General features: G+C 37.7%; 2 protein-coding genes across 3 annotated transcripts in view; one reads left to right on the top strand and one right to left on the bottom strand.

Moving 5' to 3' along the window:
- hiw (MYC binding protein highwire) overlaps positions 1-20,356 on the bottom strand; it is a 96,911-nt gene extending 76,555 nt beyond the window's left edge. Inside the window, exons 1-33 of one of the 2 annotated variants that reach the window (XM_081983146.1) lie at positions 19,897-20,356; positions 19,656-19,823; positions 19,448-19,593; positions 19,295-19,390; positions 18,319-18,566; positions 17,724-18,047; positions 16,834-17,001; positions 16,386-16,776; positions 15,829-16,029; positions 15,622-15,777; positions 15,315-15,567; positions 15,149-15,262; positions 14,958-15,092; positions 14,608-14,773; positions 13,830-14,057; positions 13,635-13,774; positions 12,356-12,480; positions 11,921-12,302; positions 11,308-11,728; positions 10,619-10,831; positions 10,325-10,563; positions 9,621-9,891; positions 9,230-9,469; positions 8,397-8,591; positions 8,220-8,339; positions 7,317-7,403; positions 7,119-7,256; positions 6,613-6,791; positions 5,872-6,106; positions 4,753-4,961; positions 4,228-4,422; positions 256-509; positions 36-177 (exon numbers count right to left, since the gene is read on the bottom strand). In XM_081983146.1, the coding sequence (XP_081839272.1) occupies positions 36-177; positions 256-509; positions 4,228-4,422; positions 4,753-4,961; positions 5,872-6,106; positions 6,613-6,791; positions 7,119-7,256; positions 7,317-7,403; positions 8,220-8,339; positions 8,397-8,591; positions 9,230-9,469; positions 9,621-9,891; positions 10,325-10,563; positions 10,619-10,831; positions 11,308-11,728; positions 11,921-12,302; positions 12,356-12,480; positions 13,635-13,774; positions 13,830-14,057; positions 14,608-14,773; positions 14,958-15,092; positions 15,149-15,262; positions 15,315-15,567; positions 15,622-15,777; positions 15,829-16,029; positions 16,386-16,776; positions 16,834-17,001; positions 17,724-18,047; positions 18,319-18,566; positions 19,295-19,390; positions 19,448-19,593; positions 19,656-19,823; positions 19,897-19,967 (6,650 nt within the window). In that variant the 5' untranslated portion in view covers positions 19,968-20,356. The remainder of the gene's footprint in view (positions 1-35; positions 178-255; positions 510-4,227; positions 4,423-4,752; positions 4,962-5,871; positions 6,107-6,612; positions 6,792-7,118; positions 7,257-7,316; positions 7,404-8,219; positions 8,340-8,396; positions 8,592-9,229; positions 9,470-9,620; positions 9,892-10,324; positions 10,564-10,618; positions 10,832-11,307; positions 11,729-11,920; positions 12,303-12,355; positions 12,481-13,634; positions 13,775-13,829; positions 14,058-14,607; positions 14,774-14,957; positions 15,093-15,148; positions 15,263-15,314; positions 15,568-15,621; positions 15,778-15,828; positions 16,030-16,385; positions 16,777-16,833; positions 17,002-17,723; positions 18,048-18,318; positions 18,567-19,294; positions 19,391-19,447; positions 19,594-19,655; positions 19,824-19,896) is intronic. The other variant, XM_081983145.1, reaches the window with a different exon arrangement.
- A 555-nt stretch (positions 20,357-20,911) lies between these two features.
- Positions 20,912-22,283, top strand: LOC145731469 (transmembrane protein 208). The gene is made up of 4 exons (XM_081983280.1): positions 20,912-21,074; positions 21,126-21,275; positions 21,332-21,468; positions 21,864-22,283. The coding sequence occupies exons 1-4, from the start codon at positions 21,069-21,071 to the stop codon at positions 22,093-22,095; spliced, it is 525 nt and encodes a 174-aa protein (XP_081839406.1). The 5' UTR covers positions 20,912-21,068; the 3' UTR covers positions 22,096-22,283.
- The last annotated feature ends 346 nt before the right edge of the window (positions 22,284-22,629 follow it).

The raw sequence follows: 22,629 nt of genomic DNA, 5'->3' as shown, positions 1-22,629 counted from the left end.
CAAATAAATTGAGTTGACGCTATAAGGTGACTTACCTGTATGGTAAAATTCCGTCCAGAGCTTGAGTAACTGTAGGCGGTGAACTCATCGCCAATCCTTTAGAAAGCAACGAGCTGTGTTGGGCAAAAATCTGCACGGACGCTGATTCCGCCACTTCCATATCGATGTCACTCTCGTCTACAGCAAGAAACAAGGAGGATCGTTGACATTTTAAAAATGCTTGAACAAAACCTACTTACTTCAAAAAATATTTACCTTCAACGCCTGGCAATAGAAGATCTTTTTTCATCAAGCTGGCAGCGCACATGCCGCCCAAAAATGCCAATTCAGCTTCAAGATGCTTGAGTCCATCGTACGAAGCTCCATCTGGCGGCCACTCATAACCCACCACGAGACATTTGAAGCCGTAGGCGCTGGCCCGGTCATCTTTCAGGTAGTCCGAAGCCGTTTCCAGCGAGAATACCACCTCGTTGCCCGGAAGAATCACCGAATTTGATGGCCATTGCAAGCTATATTGTCACAAACAGAAGTTCGTATTATTTAAAAAATACCAATCAATTAAATTAAAGCTGATATTCGAAATTGCATAGTAGGAAGTAGTGCATCATGCCTACTTTTAGCGGATGACAAATCATCTGCTATGCGTGAATATGGAAAACTGAATCGATTTGGTATAAAGGCAGACGGTCAGAAGACTCCGTCTCGTGCCACACTATGTAGTCGTCCCGAATTCTGCTTTTCCTCGATTTATATTTATATTTGTTAAGTTGTTTCTCTATAACTGCTGCGGAAATAACATGTTTCTCATGTAGAGTAAGTGCTGACCATTTAAACTGTGTTTTTGGCACATCAAACTTTGACTCCATTTTTCTCCCTGACTTTACCTGATTTTGTAGTGTTTTTCTTATGTTATTAGATAGAAAATTTAATGAGGAATCCAAAAATGTGCTTAAAACAGTAATTTCCGCACTCCAAGTGGTTTTTACAAGCCATTTTGTCCCTGACTGTCCTTTCAAACTGTGTTTCTGACAGTTCAAGCGTTGACACCACTTTTCTCCCCGACTTTACCTGATTTTGTATGGTCATTTTATGTCATTAGATAGTAAATTTAATGACAAATACAAAACTGTGCTTAAAACAGTAATTTCCTCACTGCAAGTGGGTTTTACAGGCCATTTTGTCTTTTCAAACTGTGTTTCTGGCAGTTCAAATTTTGACACCACTTTTCTCCTTGACTGTACTTAATTTTGTAGTATTTTTTATGTCATTATATAGGAAATTTAATGAGGATTCTAAAAATGTGCTTAAAACAGTCATTTTCTAAATCCAAGTGGGTTTTACAAGCGATTTTGTCCCTGACTGTTCTTACAAACTGTGTTTTTGGCAGTTCACACTTTGACACCACTTTTCTCCTTGACTGTACTTAATTTTTAGTATTTTTTTATGTCATTATATAGGAAATTTAATGAGGATTCTAAAAATGTGCTTAAAACAGTCATTTTCTAAATCCAAGTGGGTTTTACAAGCGATTTTGTCCCTGACTGTTCTTACAAACTGTGTTTTTGGCAGTTCACACTTTGACACCACTTTTCTCCTTGACTGTACTTAATTTTTAGTATTTTTTTATGTCATTATATAGGAAATTTAATGAGGATTCTAAAAATGTGCTTAAAACAGTCATTTTCTAAATCCAAGTGGGTTTTACAGGCGATTTTGTCCCTGACTGTTCTTACAAACTGTGTTTTTGGCAGTTCACACTTTGACACCACTTTTCTCCTTGACTGTACTTAATTTTTAGTGTTTTTTTATGTCATTATATAGGAAATTTAATGAGGATTCTAAAAATGTGCTTAAAACAGTCATTTTCTAAATCCAAGTGGGTTTTACAGGCGATTTTGTCCCTGACTGTTCTTACAAACTGTGTTTTTGGCAGTTCACACTTTGACACCACTTTTCTCCTTGACTGTACTTAATTTTTAGTATTTTTTTATGTCATTATATAGGAAATTTAATGAGGATTCTAAAAATGTGCTTAAAACAGTCATTTTCCTACTCCAAGTGGGTTTTACAAGCGATTTTGTCCCTGACTGTTCTTACAAACTGTGTTTTTGGCAGTTCAAACTTTGACATCACTTTTCTCTGTGACTGTACTTAATTTTGTAGTGTTTTTTTATGTCATTATATAGGAAATTTAATGAGGATTCTAAAAATGTGCTTAAAACAGTCATTTTCTAAATCCAAGTGGGTTTTACAAGCGATTTTGTCCCTGACTGTTCTTACAAATTGTGTTTTTGCCAGTTCAAATTTTGATACCACTTTTCTCCCTGACTGTACCAAATTTTGTAGTATTTTTTATATCATTATATAGGAAATTTAATGAGGATTCTAAAAATGTGCTTAAAACAGTCATTTTCTAAATACAAGTGGGTTTTACAAGCGATTTTGTCCCTGACTGTTCTTACAAACTGTGTTTTTGGCAGTTCAAACTTTGACATCACTTTTCTCTGTGACTGTACTTAATTTTGTAGTGTTTTTTTATGTCATTATATAGGAAATTTAATGAGGATTCTAAAAATGTGCTTAAAACAGTCATTTTCTAAATCCAAGTGGGTTTTACAAGCGATTTTGTCCCTGACTGTTCTTACAAATTGTGTTTTTGCCAGTTCAAATTTTGATACCACTTTTCTCCCTGACTGTACCAAATTTCGTAGTATTTTTTATATCATTATATAGGAAATTTAATGAGGATTCTAAAAATGTGCTTAAAACAGTCATTTTCTAAATACAAGTGGGTTTTACAAGCGATTTTGTCCCTGACTGTTCTTACAAACTGTGTTTTTGGCAGTTCAAACTTTGACATCACTTTTCTCTGTGACTGTACTTAATTTTGTAGTGTTTTTTTATGTCATTATATAGGAAATTTAATGAGGATTCTAAAAATGTGCTTAAAACAGTCATTTTCTAAATCCAAGTGGGTTTTACAAGCGATTTTGTCCCTGACTGTTCTTACAAATTGTGTTTTTGCCAGTTCAAATTTTGATACCACTTTTCTCCCTGACTGTACCAAATTTTGTAGTATTTTTTATATCATTATATAGGAAATTTAATGAGGATTCTAAAAATGTGCTTAAAACAGTCATTTTCTAAATACAAGTGGGTTTTACAAGCGATTTTGTCCCTGACTGTTCTTACAAACTGTGTTTTTGGCAGTTCAAACTTTGACATCACTTTTCTCTGTGACTGTACTTAATTTTGTAGTGTTTTTTTATGTCATTATATAGGAAATTTAATGAGGATTCTAAAAATGTGCTTAAAACAGTCATTTTCTAAATCCAAGTGGGTTTTACAAGCGATTTTGTCCCTGACTGTTCTTACAAATTGTGTTTTTGCCAGTTCAAATTTTGATACCACTTTTCTCCCTGACTGTACCAAATTTCGTAGTATTTTTTATATCATTATATAGGAAATTTAATGAGGATTCTAAAAATGTGCTTAAAACAGTCATTTTCTAAATACAAGTGGGTTTTACAAGCGATTTTGTCCCTGACTGTTCTTACAAACTGTGTTTTTGGCAGTTCAAACTTTGACATCACTTTTCTCTGTGACTGTACTTAATTTTGTAGTGTTTTTTTATGTCATTATATAGGAAATTTAATGAGGATTCTAAAAATGTGCTTAAAACAGTCATTTTCTAAATCCAAGTGGGTTTTACAAGCGATTTTGTCCCTGACTGTTCTTACAAATTGTGTTTTTGCCAGTTCAAATTTTGATACCACTTTTCTCCCTGACTGTACCAAATTTTGTAGTATTTTTTATATCATTATATAGGAAATTTAATGAGGATTCTAAAAATGTGCTTAAAACAGTCATTTTCTAAATACAAGTGGGTTTTACAGGCAATTTTGTCCCTGACTGTTCTTACAAACTGTGTTTTTGGCAGTTCAAACTTTGACACGACTTTTCTCCTTAACATTGCCTGATTTAGTAGTGTTTTTAATGTCGTTGGATAGAATATTTAATGAGGATTCCAAAAACGTGCTTAAAACAAACATTTTTTCACTCCAAGTGGGTTTACCAGCGACTGTCCTTTCTATCTGTGTACAAAAATGGCTTTTCCCGTTCTCGCTTGTCTTCCCGCGATCGGTTTTGCCTCCCAAGCGAGACAGTTTTGCACGCACGGGAAAAGCCCCTTTTCTATACTAAACTACATAGATTTATAAACTGTACCTTCCGCTGAATTTATGAAGAACAGGCCAGTACGGTAAAGGAGCGGATTCGGCTTCTTCTAAGCTGTTTCGGCGACAAGTAGAGGCAAAATCAATGGCGGGAATGTACAACTGTAGAGAATCTTCTGGTTGGCAAGTGGCGCATGCCGCATCAAATTCCAATGACATCCATTTGATGTTCTCAGGAAACAAAACTCTACGAAAAACAAAAATAAAATTCAAAAATAATTAAAGCAACTACAATATGATAGATAGACAATTAATAATTTATTCAAAATTATTAACAATAAAAACATAATATTACACCTTAAATATTTATAATATATAATTATAATAACCATTTCTTTTAAATGCATTGCTTAAGCAATTTCACATTTTGCACCAATCAAAATTACAAATTTAAGCTATTTCTGCTGAAGAGCAGCACCAGCTTAATATGTAACATATTGTAGACCCTGCCTTATAACCTACAATCATAGTTTTTTTGTATATTTTTTAGTTTTTTCTTTTATTTTGTTACCCTTACCGATAATTGGCCACTGAAGCTGCTTTGTACGGATGTTCGCTCTCAACCCAAGTGCAATGATTACTCGTTGTAGTCGTTTTTACCTCGGGAAGGTCCTGGTTAGTCCCACGTGACCCTGCTAAACCTTTTTGATTGGTAAAACTCAAAAGATTTAAGGCTGACACGTGCGGCAACAGTTCTTGAATGAAACTCAACACTTGGACTGCGCTCTGAAAATAATTGAAACCGGTAAAGCAAAACGTCTTATGTTAATGACAAAATGGTACAGAACAATACACAGACCAGGAAAAGACACTTTCAAAATCCCATCAATCCTAACTTTAACCATCAGAATTGCACCCTAATAAACGATTGGTACGACAATTATTTTGACGACCAGATTGACAACACATTTCGGATGATGAATACGATGAAGCACTTACTAGAACAACACCGCACCTGGCAAGGACAAAATTAAACGCTTAACTCCACAAACTTATTCTAACGACTGCATTAAATCTAACACTATTCTAGAAACCTGGAATAAATAATAATAGCAATTCCACAACATGGACTCGAAAAACACAAAACTACAGATCCATTACACTACTTCCAGTAAACTGATCGAACTGATTATGAAAAACCGACTTCAAGAACAGATTGAACAGAATATATCACCATTATCATCATCATCATCACACAACCAATCTTCATCTGTCCAACGAGTTGGAGGTCTTCCTCGACTCTTTTTGTCCATCTCTCTTGTTCTTGCTAAGTGACCTGTCCAAGCCCACTTTATAGTAGCTATTCTTTGGACTACGTCTACGATTTTGGTTCTTTGTCGTATTATTTCATTTGGTATTCTGTCTCTTAGGCGTACAGACAGACTGGGATTTCTGCTTGGAAGACATATCTCAGTTTTCCGGTTGTGAACTGGTTTCGTCCCTTTAAGATATCATCAGCCCTCACATTTTTACAATATACTCGTACTATTACAGCGAATTGTCCTTTCTTCTGTTGAATCATCTTTTGCAAACGTAGAAATAAGAAAATGTTTTTTTGCATTATTTGAGACACCAAACCAGGGCTGAAGACTTCAAATTAAAAATACATTTAATCAAACAGTGGGTATTAACTTACTTTAGGGTCGCTGGAAGCCAAAGGACTTATGTGTGCCAACACCAAAGGCAACAAAGTCTTAACGACACAAGACTCGCTTAGAATCACAGCAGAGGGCGCTTCGTCCACTTTTTCTCTCGCCAGCATCATCAGCTTGGAGCAATTCTGCACGATGGAGTTGGTCATGGACAAAGCAGCTTTCCTCGCCTGGCTCTCCAGTTTTGAGGTGAATGTTTTGCCGCATTCCACCGGATTACTAATTTACGGTTATTATTGCTCGCCACGTCAACCAGGACAGTGATTTTTAAAACTTCAACGGATTTTAATGCGGTTTGGACTGTCATTGGGAAACTTGAAAGTCTTTGCGCAAGTTGAAATGGGTGGTTTTTGTGGTCCCCCAACTAAGCCAAACGATGCTTTGCCAAAACATTTCCAAAGTCACATCAGTTGCTTCATGGTCTTGCTAATAAAACTACAAAAGCAGATCTGCGACATGTTTCACCGTTTTCGATATATTTCAGGCCTAGTGCAACCTCCACAAAACATTCAAAGCAGCCGGAATAGTCAATTCAAAACCGATTTAAATGATTTTTGCGTGGGATTGTAGTTGGTTGTTTTCTCCATTAACCACAAGCCAAGAAATTAAGCTCAATGATAGTTCAAACCGCATCAAAAGGTTTTAAAAATTATCCAAAAAATCACTGTCCCGGTTGAGGTGGAGCGCAGGTTAATTGGACAGAGAGAGAACACAAAAGTGCTTACCTGTAGTAAAGGAGGACAGGAATCTGTCCTCTAGTCAGCGTGGTGCCATTAAAACTGATTGAACACGTGGAGAATGTGAAAGTGGTGTTGTCGGAGCCTTTGACGGAGTTAAGACCGCCATCTCCGTTGTTGGTACGGCCTCCGTGGTTGCGCAAACGCACAGCGTATTTGACGTTTTCCTAAAAATGGATAAAACTAAACTTATACACATCACTTAAAATTATAATAAGTTTCAGTTAAAAACTCCTTGAAATAGGATATTTTAGGAACCAGGACTGGGACTCCATGTGATATAAGTAGAGTAGAATTATATTTATCGGCTATATTCTAGGTGTCGGACATTCTATGCACGAAGAGCTAGAAAACCACAACATCGCGCGAATTTGGCACCTCTTAAAGGTCTCCAATTTTTGTTTTGACTTTCTAGCTGTTTGTGCATAGAATTTCCGACACCTAGAATATAGTGGATAAATAGAATTCTACTCTATTTACCTACTACACTATACCTTAATTGGAACCGCCCTATCGAATTTAATTTCTACAATATCCGGTGCGAAATCCTCTGGTCCGAAGGAACCTCTGGTGATCTCCAGGCTGTTCCATCTATGCGCTGCTTGGTTTTCCAAACCGCTACTCAAACTCGTCTATTTTAATTTCAATAAACGTTTATTATTCTATTTTTTTTTGTATGTTTCGCGACTTACGTCTTCCAGTAACTCCAGCTCGTACTCGTAATGCCCGATACCCCCGTATATTCCTACGCCAACTATAGAAATCCCTGATCTATCCACCTGAAGAAAATCAAAGTTTTTAATGCCGGTTACTAACTAATTTTGAACAGGTAATAACACCCATTATCTGCCCGTGAGTAACAAGTTATTTCTCACCAGCGGACACCACTAATACATAGCAAAAATCAAAATAAAATGGAGTGACGTAACAGTTAATATAGAAACATATAAATGTTTTGAAGGAGCTGTTTGTTTCTTGATTTGTCCTAAACCTTGATTTTTCTTTCTGTTACATTATTACGTCATGTTTTGACACATGACACTTGGCTGTCAGTTACAGCACAGTCTTTTGTTCTGTTGTAAACTTGGAAACTAGGAAACTTACTCCCACGGAGGTACGAAACAACGAAACATACTGAAAGTAACAAAATTAGTGTTGCATGAATTTTAAATTTTTTAAAAATGCATTTTTGACATTTGGAACATTTGGTTGTCCGTTTCTGACATTTTAGTCAATTTTTAAATATGACAACCGTCAAAATCCTCTCCATAAATCTGTAAAACCACAAAACACTCTTGAGATCCTGTATAAAGAGTACCAAAAGTATTTTATAGCTTCATGAGTGGAACTTTGACAGTTATGACATTTGGACGTCAGTTACAGTTCTGTCCTAAACTTGGAAACTGTCAAATTGACATGACATGACAAAATCAGTGTGACTCAATTTACGTTTGATTTCTGCTATAGCTGTCAAATTGTCCGATAGTCTCTCTCTCCGCTGTCACGTTGACAGTTGACAGGAGATGTGTTATTTTCTTTCGTGAGTAATAGCATACATTACATACTCGTGGACTATGATCGTAGTACATACTAACCTGAAAACAAATGGCATCCGGAGACCCATTTCCAGTGTTCCACGTTCTGGACTGATTCGTTCTCGTAAATCTGGAAGGCGTGATGTGCATAATTCGACCGCAAGGTCCTTGCAAATCTTCCTAAATGTCACATAAAAATTGGTTTACAACTCCTAAAAAATGAGAAAGTGTTTTTACATCGGACGAACTGCACTGATGTACCAGTTCTGCCAAAACCCTGGCCAACAGATGGCAGCAGTAGTTCGACAGCTCAAACAGAGTGATTGTCGTTTGTTTCTGGAGCACGCGCATTATAGGATCAGACACGAGGTTCAAAAGTCGGTCGAGAACGTCGCTCCAAGTCCAGGACAGTCCGGCGTAGTTTGATTCAACCTGAAAACCCGCCACAATGTTTCTTGTTTGACATTTTGGGCCGCCATTTTGGATTTCCTTTCAAACCAGTGACAGTTAATGTCAAACCAATTTTTGACCAATAAATATATGGATCTAATTTAAATTGGCTTTAAAGATATCATTTTCCTGTTATGGCTGTCATTCATTTGAAAAGTCATAAATCTGAATCACTACATATTTTATGCACCCCCTGTATAGTAGCGGCACTGACGGACTGTGAAACTTACAGTGATTAATTTATCAGTTTTTTACTGATATTTTTGATATCTTTCAAATTTTTCGTTTTTTTTTCAAAATTTAGCAAAAACTAGTTTGATGCAACAAAATTTCAAATCAGTTCCCTATAAGTCGATAATTTTTGGGAGATCAGGAAGGTTGAACCATTCAAATTTTTCCTGGCAAAGTATTTACTTTACCGTTAATTTACCTGTCAGTAGATTTAGTCTATGCTTATTCTGGTGCGACATCTAGGTTCGCTCGTATTAACCGAGGAAACGAACTAGAGATAAATTACAGAAATCTCGCTTTTGCGTCAAGAAATTGGTCAAATACTGGTTACTGGTCAATTTACAGAAATTAAGAAAACAAAAATGATTATAATAATTGACAACTCTCACCTGACTTTTGTAGCTCATCTGTTCGACCAGAATCGGATAATTGTGAGTGTCACTAACGCTCATCATTGGATGTCCCGTGTTGTCCGAAGGACTCAAACCTCGTTGCATCGAATTGTCAGTGCTCGGACTCATTCCGAGTAAAGGAAACGTGCTGCGCAATCGCACTGAAGGAGCGCAAAGCGCGCACAAAACTGCGCTCAATAGCATTTGTGTATTGGAAGAGCTGTGCGGATTGTAGGACTGTAACAAACCGCACATTGAATGGCCGCATTCGTTTTAAAGCTTCATGGAGCGTTTTTGACGTCACAATGACGTAATTTGGCCGAACCATAATGTGACCAACCGTCAAATTACGTCATTGTGACGTAAAAAGCACTCTGCTAACGAGTACCTCGCAGGTTTCGGCCAGCAAATCGCACAAACAAGTCCACTTAAGGTAGGCCGTGGGATAAAAGGCGTGGAAACAGTTGACGAACGTGTTGTGACACTCTTGCAAGATGCTTTTCATCAAAGTCACGCTATGCGTGTTTGTTTTGTTCGATTTTTTGTTTTGTAGTAGTAAAGGGGCGTTGTCCGACAAGATTTGCTTTAGTAAGGTCCGAACGTCTCCCACGCATTCGGCTAAGTGGACATTCTCCAAAGGCGCTTTCCGATTAACTTGCCTGTATTCAGTAAAGTAAGCTACAGGGTGGTCCAGTTTTAAGTATCACCAATCGATAGCCCATCAATGTTGACATGCATTTTATGTCATTTTCCTGAAAAATGCTTTTTAAGGAAGATACTATAGTCCTCCAAATTTGCAGCAAAAACATCACTTTTGAAACTCACCTGAACAAGGATATTAAAAGAAACTGTAATTTTTGAAAAATATTCAGTAACGTAGAAAATAAGGGAAAAAATGAAAACCATTTTCCTGTATCTACAGCACTGGACAATTTTGCCAATCTTCATTACAAAATGAGTATTAATTTCGTATGTATTTGTACCTAAATTTGCTCCAAATTGCTCCAACCGTCTCACAATGTGTGCTATCGATTGGTGAATTATTTAAAACTGGAACACCCTGTATAACTGGTGAAAATCATCTGCACATACCTGGGATAAATTTCATTGGTGTAGGTGCACAACAACCTCAAACTAGACGTGCTGATATAAACTAAGCGTTCCAGTTCCAAAGTCGTGTAGATATTCTTGATTGACTGTCCTTCCATGATTCCCCACTTGAAAGTGTTCCAAGACCATTGTAACAGAGACAACAAGCTTTGGAAACACTCTTTGGTAACGGTTCTAGCAAATTCCTTGGAGAGGATGTGGACTGGTTCCACCGGATCCACCTTAACTCCCCAAAAAATTTAACTTTTACACTAAAAAATTAAAAAAGCCAATCACCTGTCTAGGGGGATTTTGGTTCTCTGGACCGACAATTTTGTACAACAACTGTGGAATTTGTCCCGCATTGACGTCAGTTCCATTGTTGGACTTTTTCGAAGATTTAAAGTAGAATAGCACTTGATCTTCAGTGGTTACCATCGTTTGACCTGAAGAGCCGCAATCGCTGCTAGGTCCGCTTATTCGGCACCAAGCCACGTACCATCGATGAGCCTGTATTGTTAAAAAAGAAACTAAATTAACTTTAACACTATTTAAACAATAATTATTTCTATTCAAAGTATGTTAAAATTTAATGTAAGTAAAATGCTTCTAAAAGCTTTACTAGAGACACCTTCCAGTACATTTACTATGTTACGACTTATTTCACTTTAAAATTACATTTTACAAAATTACTTTCAAATCGAATTTTAAAATCATTTTAAATTTTAATTATTGTAACCATTCTCTCCTTTTTTATAAACTCCATCTTGACCTGAGTTTTTCTCTCTAAAAACTCTGAATATCTAATTATAACTAAAAAAAACAACAAAAATCGTTGACTATCAATTACAGGACAGGTTCCTCTAAAAAGACTAAAATACCGCCATTCTTCTTAATTTTCAAGAACATTATCTTCATTTTTTAGCACTATCTATCCATTTTTTAACCTTACCGACCCTGAAAATGTAAAAATAAGTGTCACTTACTTGGAGTTGAATAGGCTCGTCAAACAACATCGCATATTTCTGTCTAGGCCCACATTCGTACGGTATTTCTTCGGTTTCCGCGAGCAATTCTCCGTCAATTTCCTGCTCGCCCCCATTAGGGCCGATATCGAGCAGTTTCAATTTGGCGGTGTACTCCCCTCGACCGCCAAACAACCCAAAGCCCCCCAGCAAAATATCGGTGTCTGCCATAAAGCGGATCGCCTCTATACTATGTCCGGAATAGCCCCAACCTCCGCCATGGCTCTCAAACCGATTAACGGCTTGAAAGTCCTCCTTGGAGTACTGTTTGCCGGCAACTGTCTGTCTTTCGTCCACTTCTTCCTTAACGGCGGTGATCTGTAGATCGTGAGCCACGCACAATGTGTCCAAGCAAGACAACAAGTTCAGAGCAGCTTGGAACCTATAACATCAAAAGTTTTTAATCACTACAGTAGGGCTCACACAACATTTACTATATAACAATAACTACCATGCTAGTAGTAGTAGTAATAATGCGGGGGGACCCTAAAACGTCCTGATCTACGCCATCCAGACGTCTCCAAGGAAGACAGTTTCCTGCAGGAGAGTGTGGAGGCCAACCAATGCAACCTACCTAGTCACGTGACATCCGGCTGTGACAGGCAACGCCAATTCGGACGACAGTATCACGTTAAGGCTGGCATACTTGTCCATCAATCCTTTGTCCTGAACCACTTTCATCTCGGACAGAACACGACTGTCTCGACTCAGACGAGTTTTTCTCTCAATTCCATCCTGGTCGCTTTGAAGTTCAGCGGCAATAATATTGTAGCAACACACTTGATGATTGGCTGCCTCGTAGGACCACAAAACATTGTAAATCGGGTCCAGACAGACGATTTTCGATTGAAAATCCACCTGATCTTGGCCTTTAAACGAGTTACAGTTGCCGTCCTTCTTGTTGATGACCAGACATTTGAAATTCCGTGCTGTAGTCTCGTGATTGGGGAATAACACTATTTTAATTTATATTAGCGAACAAACTGTAAAATGAGATGATAGAGCTTGCCTATTGACTGCTTGTTGGCTGCCACAGTAGATTTGGAGATGCTCAAAGAGTTAATAAGACTTTCGTCCAGTTTTAAGAAGGTTTGATCGCCTGAGGCTCCCACCCAAGTGGCTCTTCGTCCAAATCTGTGTATTCATATATCAAAATTAGTGTAAATTGTGTAGGAACCCAGTAAAATTGCGAAATATGTATCAACCAAGATTCAAAATGATTTAAAAACTTTACTATTTATCGGAGCGAGTTGATTTTTGGCCCCAGTTAGAGCATAATAGAGACATTTTTGTTAAATGTTGCTTTTTTTGTGATCCAGTGTAGGTCAAGATGATGTGGTATTTTTTTATTGGGAAATTGGATCCAGATTTTAGTAAAAGGCCTGTTCTAAACATGCAAGTCTAGAACAGGCCTTTTACTAAAACCTGAATCCAATTTCCCAAAAAATACACATACACACCCTGATGGGATGAAACTTTTACTAAATATGACATTTTTCTGTATAGGGCATCGTTTCATCTTGAAAAATAAAAAAACTGCCCGAAATGACACCGTTTACACCGTTCGAAGTGCCGGAAACTGGTGTAAAGTCTATCACGTAGGTATTTTGTACCTTTGTATTCTAAATATTTTTGGTTTCTTGCAAAATTTCTGTAACTCTAACCGTTCCCGAGATATTTAACTTGTTTGCTTGTTTTTGGAAATTGAATCCTATAATTTTCAAAATTCCGTATCTCGGTTATTTTTGGTTTTTACAACCGTAAAAAACTCAAAATATTCATCTTAAAATGCTCTTTATATTTGATTCTATGCAAAATTTGAAACTCTAACCATTTTCGAGATAATCTATTTCTTTTAATTTATTTTCGAAAATTTAGTATGTTTTGGTTATTTTTGAGTTTAGGCCCATTTTTGAGTTTTTTATTTTTGATCTCTTGCAAAATTTCCTTAATTATAACCATTTCCAAATTATTCAACTTTTTTTTGACTTTTTTTTCTGAAATTTTGCATCATTTGTTTGCAAAAATCGTCCATAACGCGCTTATTTGAAACATTCTGTATAAACATATCATATAACAAAAGAAAGCTAATAAATGAGGCTATCACGTGACATAGACTGGACCAGGCTAACTTGCCCAGTCTGGCCGCTAGAGGGCGTCAGACTTGACTAGCTTGAGAGCAGGGTAAAATTTTTATCATGTATGCCCCTCAAAGAGACGCAACTATCATTGAATATAACATTTTACCGTACAACTTGAAAAATAAATAACTAGATTTTTGACATCACCTTGCTCCCACATTAGAAATGGCCCCGGGAATGCTGTACCAAGGAGTGCGAGGGTTTCCGTACCTCGAACTGCTCGAACTCTGCCCCAACTCGACTTTATCCGACCCTGTAGGACTGGCCACACGTCCCAACTGTCCTTTCTGTCAAAAAAAGTCTCATTTACAAGTTGCAGTTATAAAAGTGATCAAAAAAGACCTCCGGATTTCCGAAAGTGAGCACTTCTCCTTTGCTGGTCAGCACCACAGTGTGATTGCTACCCGCAGCGACTTGAACGCCCCCTGCCGGCAATCTGACAGATTGAACGCAGTTTTTCGCCAGAATGTCACCACAACCCAATTGACCGTACAAGTTCGAACCGAAAGTCAGTACTTGGCCGTTCTGAAGCAGCAAAACGCTGTGGTGTAAGCCACAAGCAATTTGTACCTGTTGATTGTTATTTTTGTATTATTTATTACTTTTTAAATATCTAATTACAAAAGGAGGGTGAAAAACAGAAAACCTTCTCTACATGTTTCGAGAGCATAAGCACTCATCTTCAGTTTGAAAATGTGTGTCTTTCTAGAAGGGGGGCAGCAAAACCCATGGTGAAGTCAAATTTATGTTAGAATGTACATAATACTGTTCTTCTTCTTATTCATATTTAAGATCTCGGGATTTGTTAGTTTTGCAGGTTCCTCTGGATCAGTTCCTGGAAGGTGGACTGCCAACTGTCCTTCCATCTCTTAGATGGTCTTCCGGGTGCTTTGTTCTACGTTTTGTTCATCTTCTAATTACTGATATTAGTATTATGTACATTCTAATAGACAGTCGACGCTATTTTCAAACTTTCCTGAAGATGAGTGCTTATGCACTCGAAACTTGTAAAGCCTAATTGGAGGCTCAATTAAGGTTATTGTGTAGCTTTGTGTTTTTCACCTTCCTTCATCAAAAATCAATCAGATCAGATTCATCTCTGTTTTCAAATGACACTTACCACAGGACTGTCACTGTTCAAATCCAAAATGGCCGGAGGTAGACATGTGACTCGAGTAGCGTCCCGTTCCACGTCCGAGCTGGTTTGTTCTTTAGCGGAACTTAAAAAGTTGTTTTGCCTCTCGAGGTTGTTGGCTTTGTGAGTGGGTGTTGCCAAAACAGAAGACCTGCCAAATAAAACCGATCAAATGCAAATAAAGATATTGTTCGGGATTTAACAACTAAAAGTCCCACGAGACCGAATGGAACTGCGCGCCTACGTGGCGTGAGATGGACCAACAGTATTAGGGCGTGCGCCCATACCATATTACCAACTGCGGTGATCCCTAGAATATTGTAACTAACTCCTACCTGGATTTAAGCTTTGCCGCCTGCTTACTGGACCCGACCATCGACTTTTTGCTTTTGTTTTTACGATCTTCCAGTCTACTCTGCAACTGTTCCTGCAGCTTTGAAGTTTGTTTTGGGGGAACCAATTTGTTATCTCTGTAAATAGTGTCATTAAAGCATCAGGACAGAGCGTGATGGAAGGTCATTTTAACCTCATCATTCCAGCCAAATCAGCTAGTTCCGAGTTATCGACCACTTCCCGAGCGCAGATACGACAACAGCCGCAGATGGCGCATCCGCTGTCACCTTCACCACATCCACACTCCCTGGTACATAAAAAAAATAAAATTCCTCGGTGATCAAAAAAAACACACTCACTGTCCAGGATTTCTGTCTGAACTCATCGAACTGAGACAACTGATCGAGTAGCCGGTACACTCGCCGCACACGGTGCACACCATACAAAGATCCTCGTGCCACGCATGCCCACCAGGTGGACACAAATTAGCTCGTTCATCTTCGCCGGCATTGCCCTCGCAACGTCCTGCCACGTTTTGCTGCAGTTGCTCAAAGTAATCGGGCTCCTCTTGCGCAGGTCCCGTGTCCATGGCTACCACGTGACTGGCTTGACCTGCAACCACCAAACCTCAATATAGGTTAGATCAGGAGTGCGCACTGTCCTTACCGTCTTTGTTCGGTAACTTGATAAACTCCCGCCCGCACTGAAACTTGTTATTAATTCCAAACGTATAAACCTTCCCTTTGGAGGTTAGGGCGATTGCGTGGGCTTTGCCTAAAGCCACTTGGGTTACAAACTCTCCCTTTAAACCCGTGACCAAACCTTAGAAAACTCTTTTATAAAAGTCGGTTTTTACTACTATATTAGTTTTACCAGAGGAAGCATCCGCATGCGCAGTATCTTTACCGAACATCAAAAGTTCACCATCCCTAGTGACTAGGGCGGTGGTGCCGTTGTTACAAGCTCCCGTAATTATATGCAACCCGTCTGCTTTCACCATTTTCTTCGGTTTGACCGGTTTGGGCTGTCTGCGCACTTTACTCTGATCTCCGTCTTCGCCTCTTCGTGCAGTGCCTAATTACAATAAGTGAAGCAATATGACAATACTCGAGAAATTTAATGAAGAAAAATATGCTTTTAACTCATTTTGTAGTGTTTTTTTATGTCATTAGAGAGGAAATTTAATGAGGATTCCAAAAATGTGCTTGAAACAGTCATTTTCTCACTCTAAGTAAGTTTTACAGGCAATTTTGTCCGTGACTGTTCTTTCAAACTGTGTTTCTCGCAGTTCAAAGTTTCGGTCTGAATTTACCTGATTTTGTAATGTTTTTTATGTTGTTAGATAGGAAATTTAATGAGGATTCCAAAAATGTGCTTAAAAAACCTTTACCTGATTTGAGTTAAGTTTTGAACAAAAAAATTCATTTTACCTGTAAATAGAACAGCGCCGTCGTCAACTATCAAAATGGCGTGGAACCCATCGTGACCCATAGCAATATGAGTGATTTTCGGTGATTTGTTCAGCACCAATTCAGACCATTTTCCAGTGCGAACTCCGGCTTGCTTGATACCCAGCGATGACGCTTTTCCGGTGTAAAACACCTTTCCAGACACAGTGCGCACCAGTCCAAACTCCTTTCCAGCGCAAACTGATACAATTTCCTCTTCCGAATTAATTGAGATAGAATTGCAATTGACCTCCTCATCAAAAGGAGCCGAACCCAAAAATTCTACACATTTCCTAGCCAGTTTGAGGGGAAGTTCGTTGACTAGCGAAGCGGGAGAGACGTTTTGGTTGAGTAATCGAACCACAAAACCATCCTAAGTTTGAAAATTCTTATCATAGTAAAAGATCATTGTAAAACCTTTAATTTATACATCTTTAGCTGCAGAAATAGTCCCTAAAAAGTCCCCATCCGAGAAAATTACGGACGCAGCAGCGTCTCTAGGATGCAATGGAACTGAACCGCATATAAGTAAATTAGTACGGTCCACAACTAGGAGTTCTCCTCCTCTCCTCCCGCTAAGTTTCAAGTACAACTTGTTCTAAAACATCAACAAACTTAAACAAAACAGTTTCAGTTAGTGTTGCCCGTTTCCACGACACTCGCAAGTTGGTTTTAAAGATCACTTAAGCTAGGTTTAGGAGATTTTTCCACCGAAATTGAATTTCTGACAGTTCAAACTTTGACATCACTTTTTTCCCTGACTGTACCAAATTTTGTAGTATTTTTAGAGGTTATTGAATTAGAAATTTAATAAGGATTCCAAAAATGTAATTAAAACAGTCTTTTTCTCACTCCAAGTGGGTTTCAGAACCGATTTTGTCACTGACTGTCCTTACAAACTGTGTTTTAGGCAGTTGAAATTTTGACACCACTTTTCTCCCTGACTGTACCAAATTTTGCAGTATTTTTTTATGTCATTAGATAGGAAATTTAATGAGGATTCCAAAAATGTGCTTAAAACAGTCATTTTCTCACTCCAGGTGGGTTTTGCAGGCGATTTTGTCCCTGACTGTTCTTTCAAACCGTCTTTTAGACAGTTTATACTTTGACACCACTTTTCTCACTGACTGTACTAAACTTTGTAGTGTTTTTTTAGGTTATTAGACAGGAAATTTAATGAGGATTCCAAAAATGTGCTTAAAACAGTAATTTTCTCACTCCAAGTAGATTTTTCCGAACGATTTTTTGATTTCCATGTAAATATCACACTTAAATCTAACTTGGTGAGTGTCGTAAAAACAGGACATAAAACCACCATACCGAAAAAAACACCAAACATCCGTGTTCGTTTGGATAAAAATCGGGTTTCCACACGGTCACGTGACCTTTAAGAGTGCCCCCGAATCCGCTCCCCACTTTCAACAATCCCTTCGACGTGAACAGGTAGAGAAACTGCCCGTCAAAAGCGAGCGATTTGGCAACAATGCTCTGCGCGTTGTTGCCAAACTCGCCGGGAATTTTTACGTGAAACGAGTCGATTTTTGAGTGGGCGGGTACGCCGTGCGTCAACCAATCAGGACGCACCATTTTGCCAAGCAAAACGCTGTGGATACTGCGCTGTAGCGACGATAGGACAGCCGGCATCTACGGAACCATTTCTTATTATTTTATGTATAATTTGTTAAAAAGGTTAAAAAATCAATAGACCATTCCAGAATGACGTCATTGACAGTTCAAAGAGTAAGTGTTTAAGAGAGAGAGAGAGAGAGAGAAAAGTAATGTCCAAAATGTTTGATGTACACAGGTACATACATCGAGCTATTATGAGACAAACGTCAAAATGTCATGTACCATTTGTAAAAGCAGATTAGAAGTAAATATGTCTGACATCTGTCAAAGTCACGTGAATACGCACCTGAATATTCTGAACACTGAGCGCTCTAGGGCACATCAATAGAGCGGCGGTGGCGCTCAAATACTTTCCAGTGTCGCCCCTGACCACGACCAAAGACAAAAGACAAGCGCACGCCACTGCTGTCACGTGAGTGCCGTCATTGGGCACGGAACTTTCGGGACCGTGCAACGTTGCCAAATCGAGTAGCAAATCGAAAAGTGGGTCGATTATGTATGCAGGTTCAGTCTTGAGACCTTCCGGACATTGACCTGGACAAAAATTGTACTTCAGTATATGTTAGCGCTGACGGGGTTTTGACAGTTGACAGCTCTCAGTGTGTCACCACAAGTGTCACTTTCTCTTCGACCCAATCTAGACATACTTGTCCACATTTTTAGATACTTTTGAAAAGAAATAAACAACAAATGTTTGAACTAGTTTGACAGCATGTTCGGACATTTCTAAGACAAATTATACAAAAGTGAAACATGTTTAAGCATTTCCTTCATGGATAGGCACTTTTGAAAAGAAATAGGCAATTTGCAATAAATTTACACACTTTTAGAAGTAAATAGACATTTGACAATGTCTTTAAAACATTTGAACTCCTTATACACTTTCAAAGATTGCTCCTTATTGTCTAGATATGTTCAAAAGTACCTAACAAAGTTAAAAAGTGTCCAGAAATGTAGAAAAATGTCCAAAATTGACTAAAAATGTTCAGAAGTACCTAAATATGTTTAAGAGGGTCTAAAAATATTGAGACCTTTCTAAAAACCTTTAAAAGTGTTCAAAATCTGTCTGAAAATATTTAAAACGTTTAAAGAATGTTCCTCATTTTGTAGATATGTTCAAAAGTACCTCACAAAGTTAAAAAGTGTCTAGCAATGTAGCAATGTAAAAAAACTCGTGAAAAGTGACCAATATAAACACAAAGCTTACCAGGGTGTTAAATAATATAAGTGTATTTTTTTGTAAAAAAAAATTAAATAATTACCTTGCAAAACATCGAGTAAAGCTAAAAGGGCCTTAGTGCACAAAACAGGATGGGAGTTCCTGCTTTCTTTGATTAATTCAAACACTGATCTGAGGCCTGTTGAAAAATTGAATTAGTGTTTATCAATTAGAATTTCAGTGTTACTGAACATACCTAAACCTACTACTTTAGACACTTTAACAGGCAGATAACTGCTGCTTTGACTGTTATCTTCTGTATCGCTTTCAAACTCGCTTTGATCCATTAGCGGCATACTACAGCTGCTTTGCAAGTGTTCTTGGGTGGCGGTTTTCATCCATCTGATTACACACAAATTGTGTTTAACTAGTGTTTTTACAGGTAAATTTAAGACTTATTTTACCTGTCTAAAACCGCCAACCGGACTGAAGCAAAAACAGCAAAAGCGGAGGCGTTTGATGGTAACTCAATTTCGGGGATGCACTGCATGTCGTTTTCAAATTCCACCTTTTTCTGCCTTGGACGGGATTTACCGCACTTTTTCTTCAGTTTCTTCCAATCCATCTTCTTTCTTTTAGCGCAAAAATTAGGTGAAAAAATTATTTAGGTAGAAAACCTGGTAGAAAACTAAAAAGGAAATTTACCGTAACAGTTCTTGATTTACTTTGTGGCTTTTGTGGTACAAAACCCCGTAATTATCAGCTTCAGGCAACATATCACGGAAAAAAACTCACTTGCACAATATATTTCGTCTATACACCGTATCGAGTTTATACTAAAACACCCCCTTCGAATTCATTTGGGGGTGCATTTATTGATTTTCTTTAAAGGGTGAATCATCCCCCTTGATTCACGGTAGAGAGCGCTTAAAGCGCACGGAAAATTGTCAATTTTTTGGTGCACTACCACTGAAAATCCATATTTTGCTGTTTAATATGTGTTCTTATAAAATATCGTAATCATCAAATTCAAGATCATACTAGATGATGACAGTTAAGATGAAAATTATTTTAAAAGTTGAACACCCTGTATCTTGGTTATTTTTGGGAGTTTAGGGTGGTTCAACCACCTAAAAGCATCGTCTTGAACTGCTCTTTTCAGTGGAGCAGAGCAAAAAATTGTATCTAAAAAATTGTGTACAGTGTGAGCAAAAATAATGATCCACTTACAATTTTGTGCACACCCTGTATAGGTACTGGGAACAGTATTGAGGTTCAAAGGTTTAGTAGTTCATTACGTGTAGTTAATTTAAATCGTTTTTTACTGTTCGACCTCCAATTACTTTTATGGTTCTTTAACAATTTTTAAAAAACAAAAATAGTTTTTTAAAAATACTCTATAACCCAACTTTACAATGATTTCGGATCCAAACGCGTTATAATTCAAACGTCACGTGACCATCATGTGATTTTAAAATTATGGCGTCATGTGATTTTTAGATCATAACGCGTTTTGTTCCAAAATCGACTGAATTTTAATCTGACGTCACCATTTATTGCGTCACTGTCACTTCCGCTGGGATGGAGATCATACGATCCGCCACATATTTCATCTATTCATAAAGAAGATACTTTTTTTATTTAAATTTAAATCGGAAATCGAGGCGACAACTGGCAACCCCCGTCAATTGACATTTGGCAACACTGCTGTTTAACTGACAGTACTGACACCTTGAACATAACATAACCAACAAAATGTGATGAGTTGGAACTGTTTTTGGAAGTAAACTGGCTATTCACTGATTAAAAACAAGGGAAAAGTGCAAAATAATGAATTAAAACCACTGTAGAACACTATTTAAACAGTAACCGGACAAATGGCGGTAAGTTTAACAGAAAACACCGATTAAAAAGTCAACCAATCTGGTTTGCAGCCCCCTCAGAAAGGAAAACAGGGCACCAAAGGGGCCAAAACTATTGTGGAAGAAAACCAGGCCACTCTATCTTTCTACCGTAACATGGCAATGATTTCCAATGCTTTGTCTCTTGCCATTTTAGTGTTTTACAGTTCTACCATTAATATTGTAGGTTATATTTGAATGGAGACTTTAATATTCACATAAACAACACAATTTTGCAGGTATGGTATATATTTTCCACTGCAGTGTACATTGGTGCCTACCAGTTTATGGCTTTTATGGCCAAAGCTAAATACACAGAAACAGGACAATTACTGGACAGCGGTAATGATTTGAACATGGAAGGTGGAATTGCAGAGTAAGTTTTTGCTTAAATAGTTGGGTCTTGTGGAAAATAGGTCTCCATGAATTTTCTTCGTCTTATCCTTTTGAACTTCAATTCAGTTGCCTGTATACAGGGTGTGCACAAAATTGTTAGTGGGTCATTATTTTTGCTCACCCTGTACACAATTTTTTGCTCTACACCACTAAAAAGAGCAGGTCATATCATTGAGTGGTTGAAACACCCTGAACTCCCAAAAATAACCAAGATACAGGATGTTCAAGTTTTGAACTAATTTTCCATATTGATTTACAAAAAAACTGCAAGACTGCAAAATTAAAATTGTTTCTAATGGACCACTAATATTCGTGGAGACTTACTGTAAGACCCAAACAGTTTTTCCAGGTAAAAATCCATTAATTCACTTGCAGAAATGTGAAAGATGTGATCATTTTAACAGCGGGATGTCAGCTGTTATCCTCGATTATTTCCAACCATTTCTGGTGGTTGTGGCTTTTAGTGCCGATCCGATTAGGCTGGATTTTGTGGAAGAACGTTTTGGGCCCCTACTTTTTCCAGCCAGCCCCTGAAAATCCTCAAGTAGATGAAAAGAAACAGAAAAAAATGGAAAGAAAACAAAAAAGGATGGCCAATATGAGATAAGAGTTGACTGGCTGTTTTTATTGGTGTGTTGTCCTGATGATTGTTGTTTATTTTTTCTATGGTAGTGGTTGTTGAATAAGATAGATTTTTGACTTTTATTTGGTTGTTATTGTGTCAGTTTCATAATTTACAATTTTTACTATTTTATAGTATTTGCTTCATTACACTTTATAACAAAATTAACAAAAGTGTTTTTTTGTGTTTTGTCCTCTAAAGCAAGGTTTGTTTTAAGATTGAGTGAAAAAAAAAAACGTGATAATATAGGTTTGTTCCAACGTCAAAATACAACTTAAAGCATCTACTTTCTTTTGTCAAGACAGACAGGACAGCTTTTATGAAAACGACCTTAATAACTGAGGAAACTAACCTAGAACCCTGTTGTGCATGTCTTAATTAAATACAAAACTTTATTATACTTCCTTCCACAGATTTTGAAGGTATATTGCGTTTGAAGGTTGTATTACCCTCCTTAACAACTTACAGGACAAAAAGTGACACGGTGCACCAATATTGAAAGACCTTGTATGAAAGAAA

The sequence above is a fragment of the Ips typographus genome, linkage group LG7 (genome assembly GCF_016097725.1).
Source record: "Ips typographus isolate SLU linkage group LG7, UJ_Ityp_2.0, whole genome shotgun sequence".
NCBI classification, from domain to species: Eukaryota; Metazoa; Arthropoda; class Insecta; order Coleoptera; family Curculionidae; genus Ips; species Ips typographus.
Note: the sequence above shows the minus strand (reverse complement) of the source record. Positions and strands in the feature narration are given on the sequence as shown.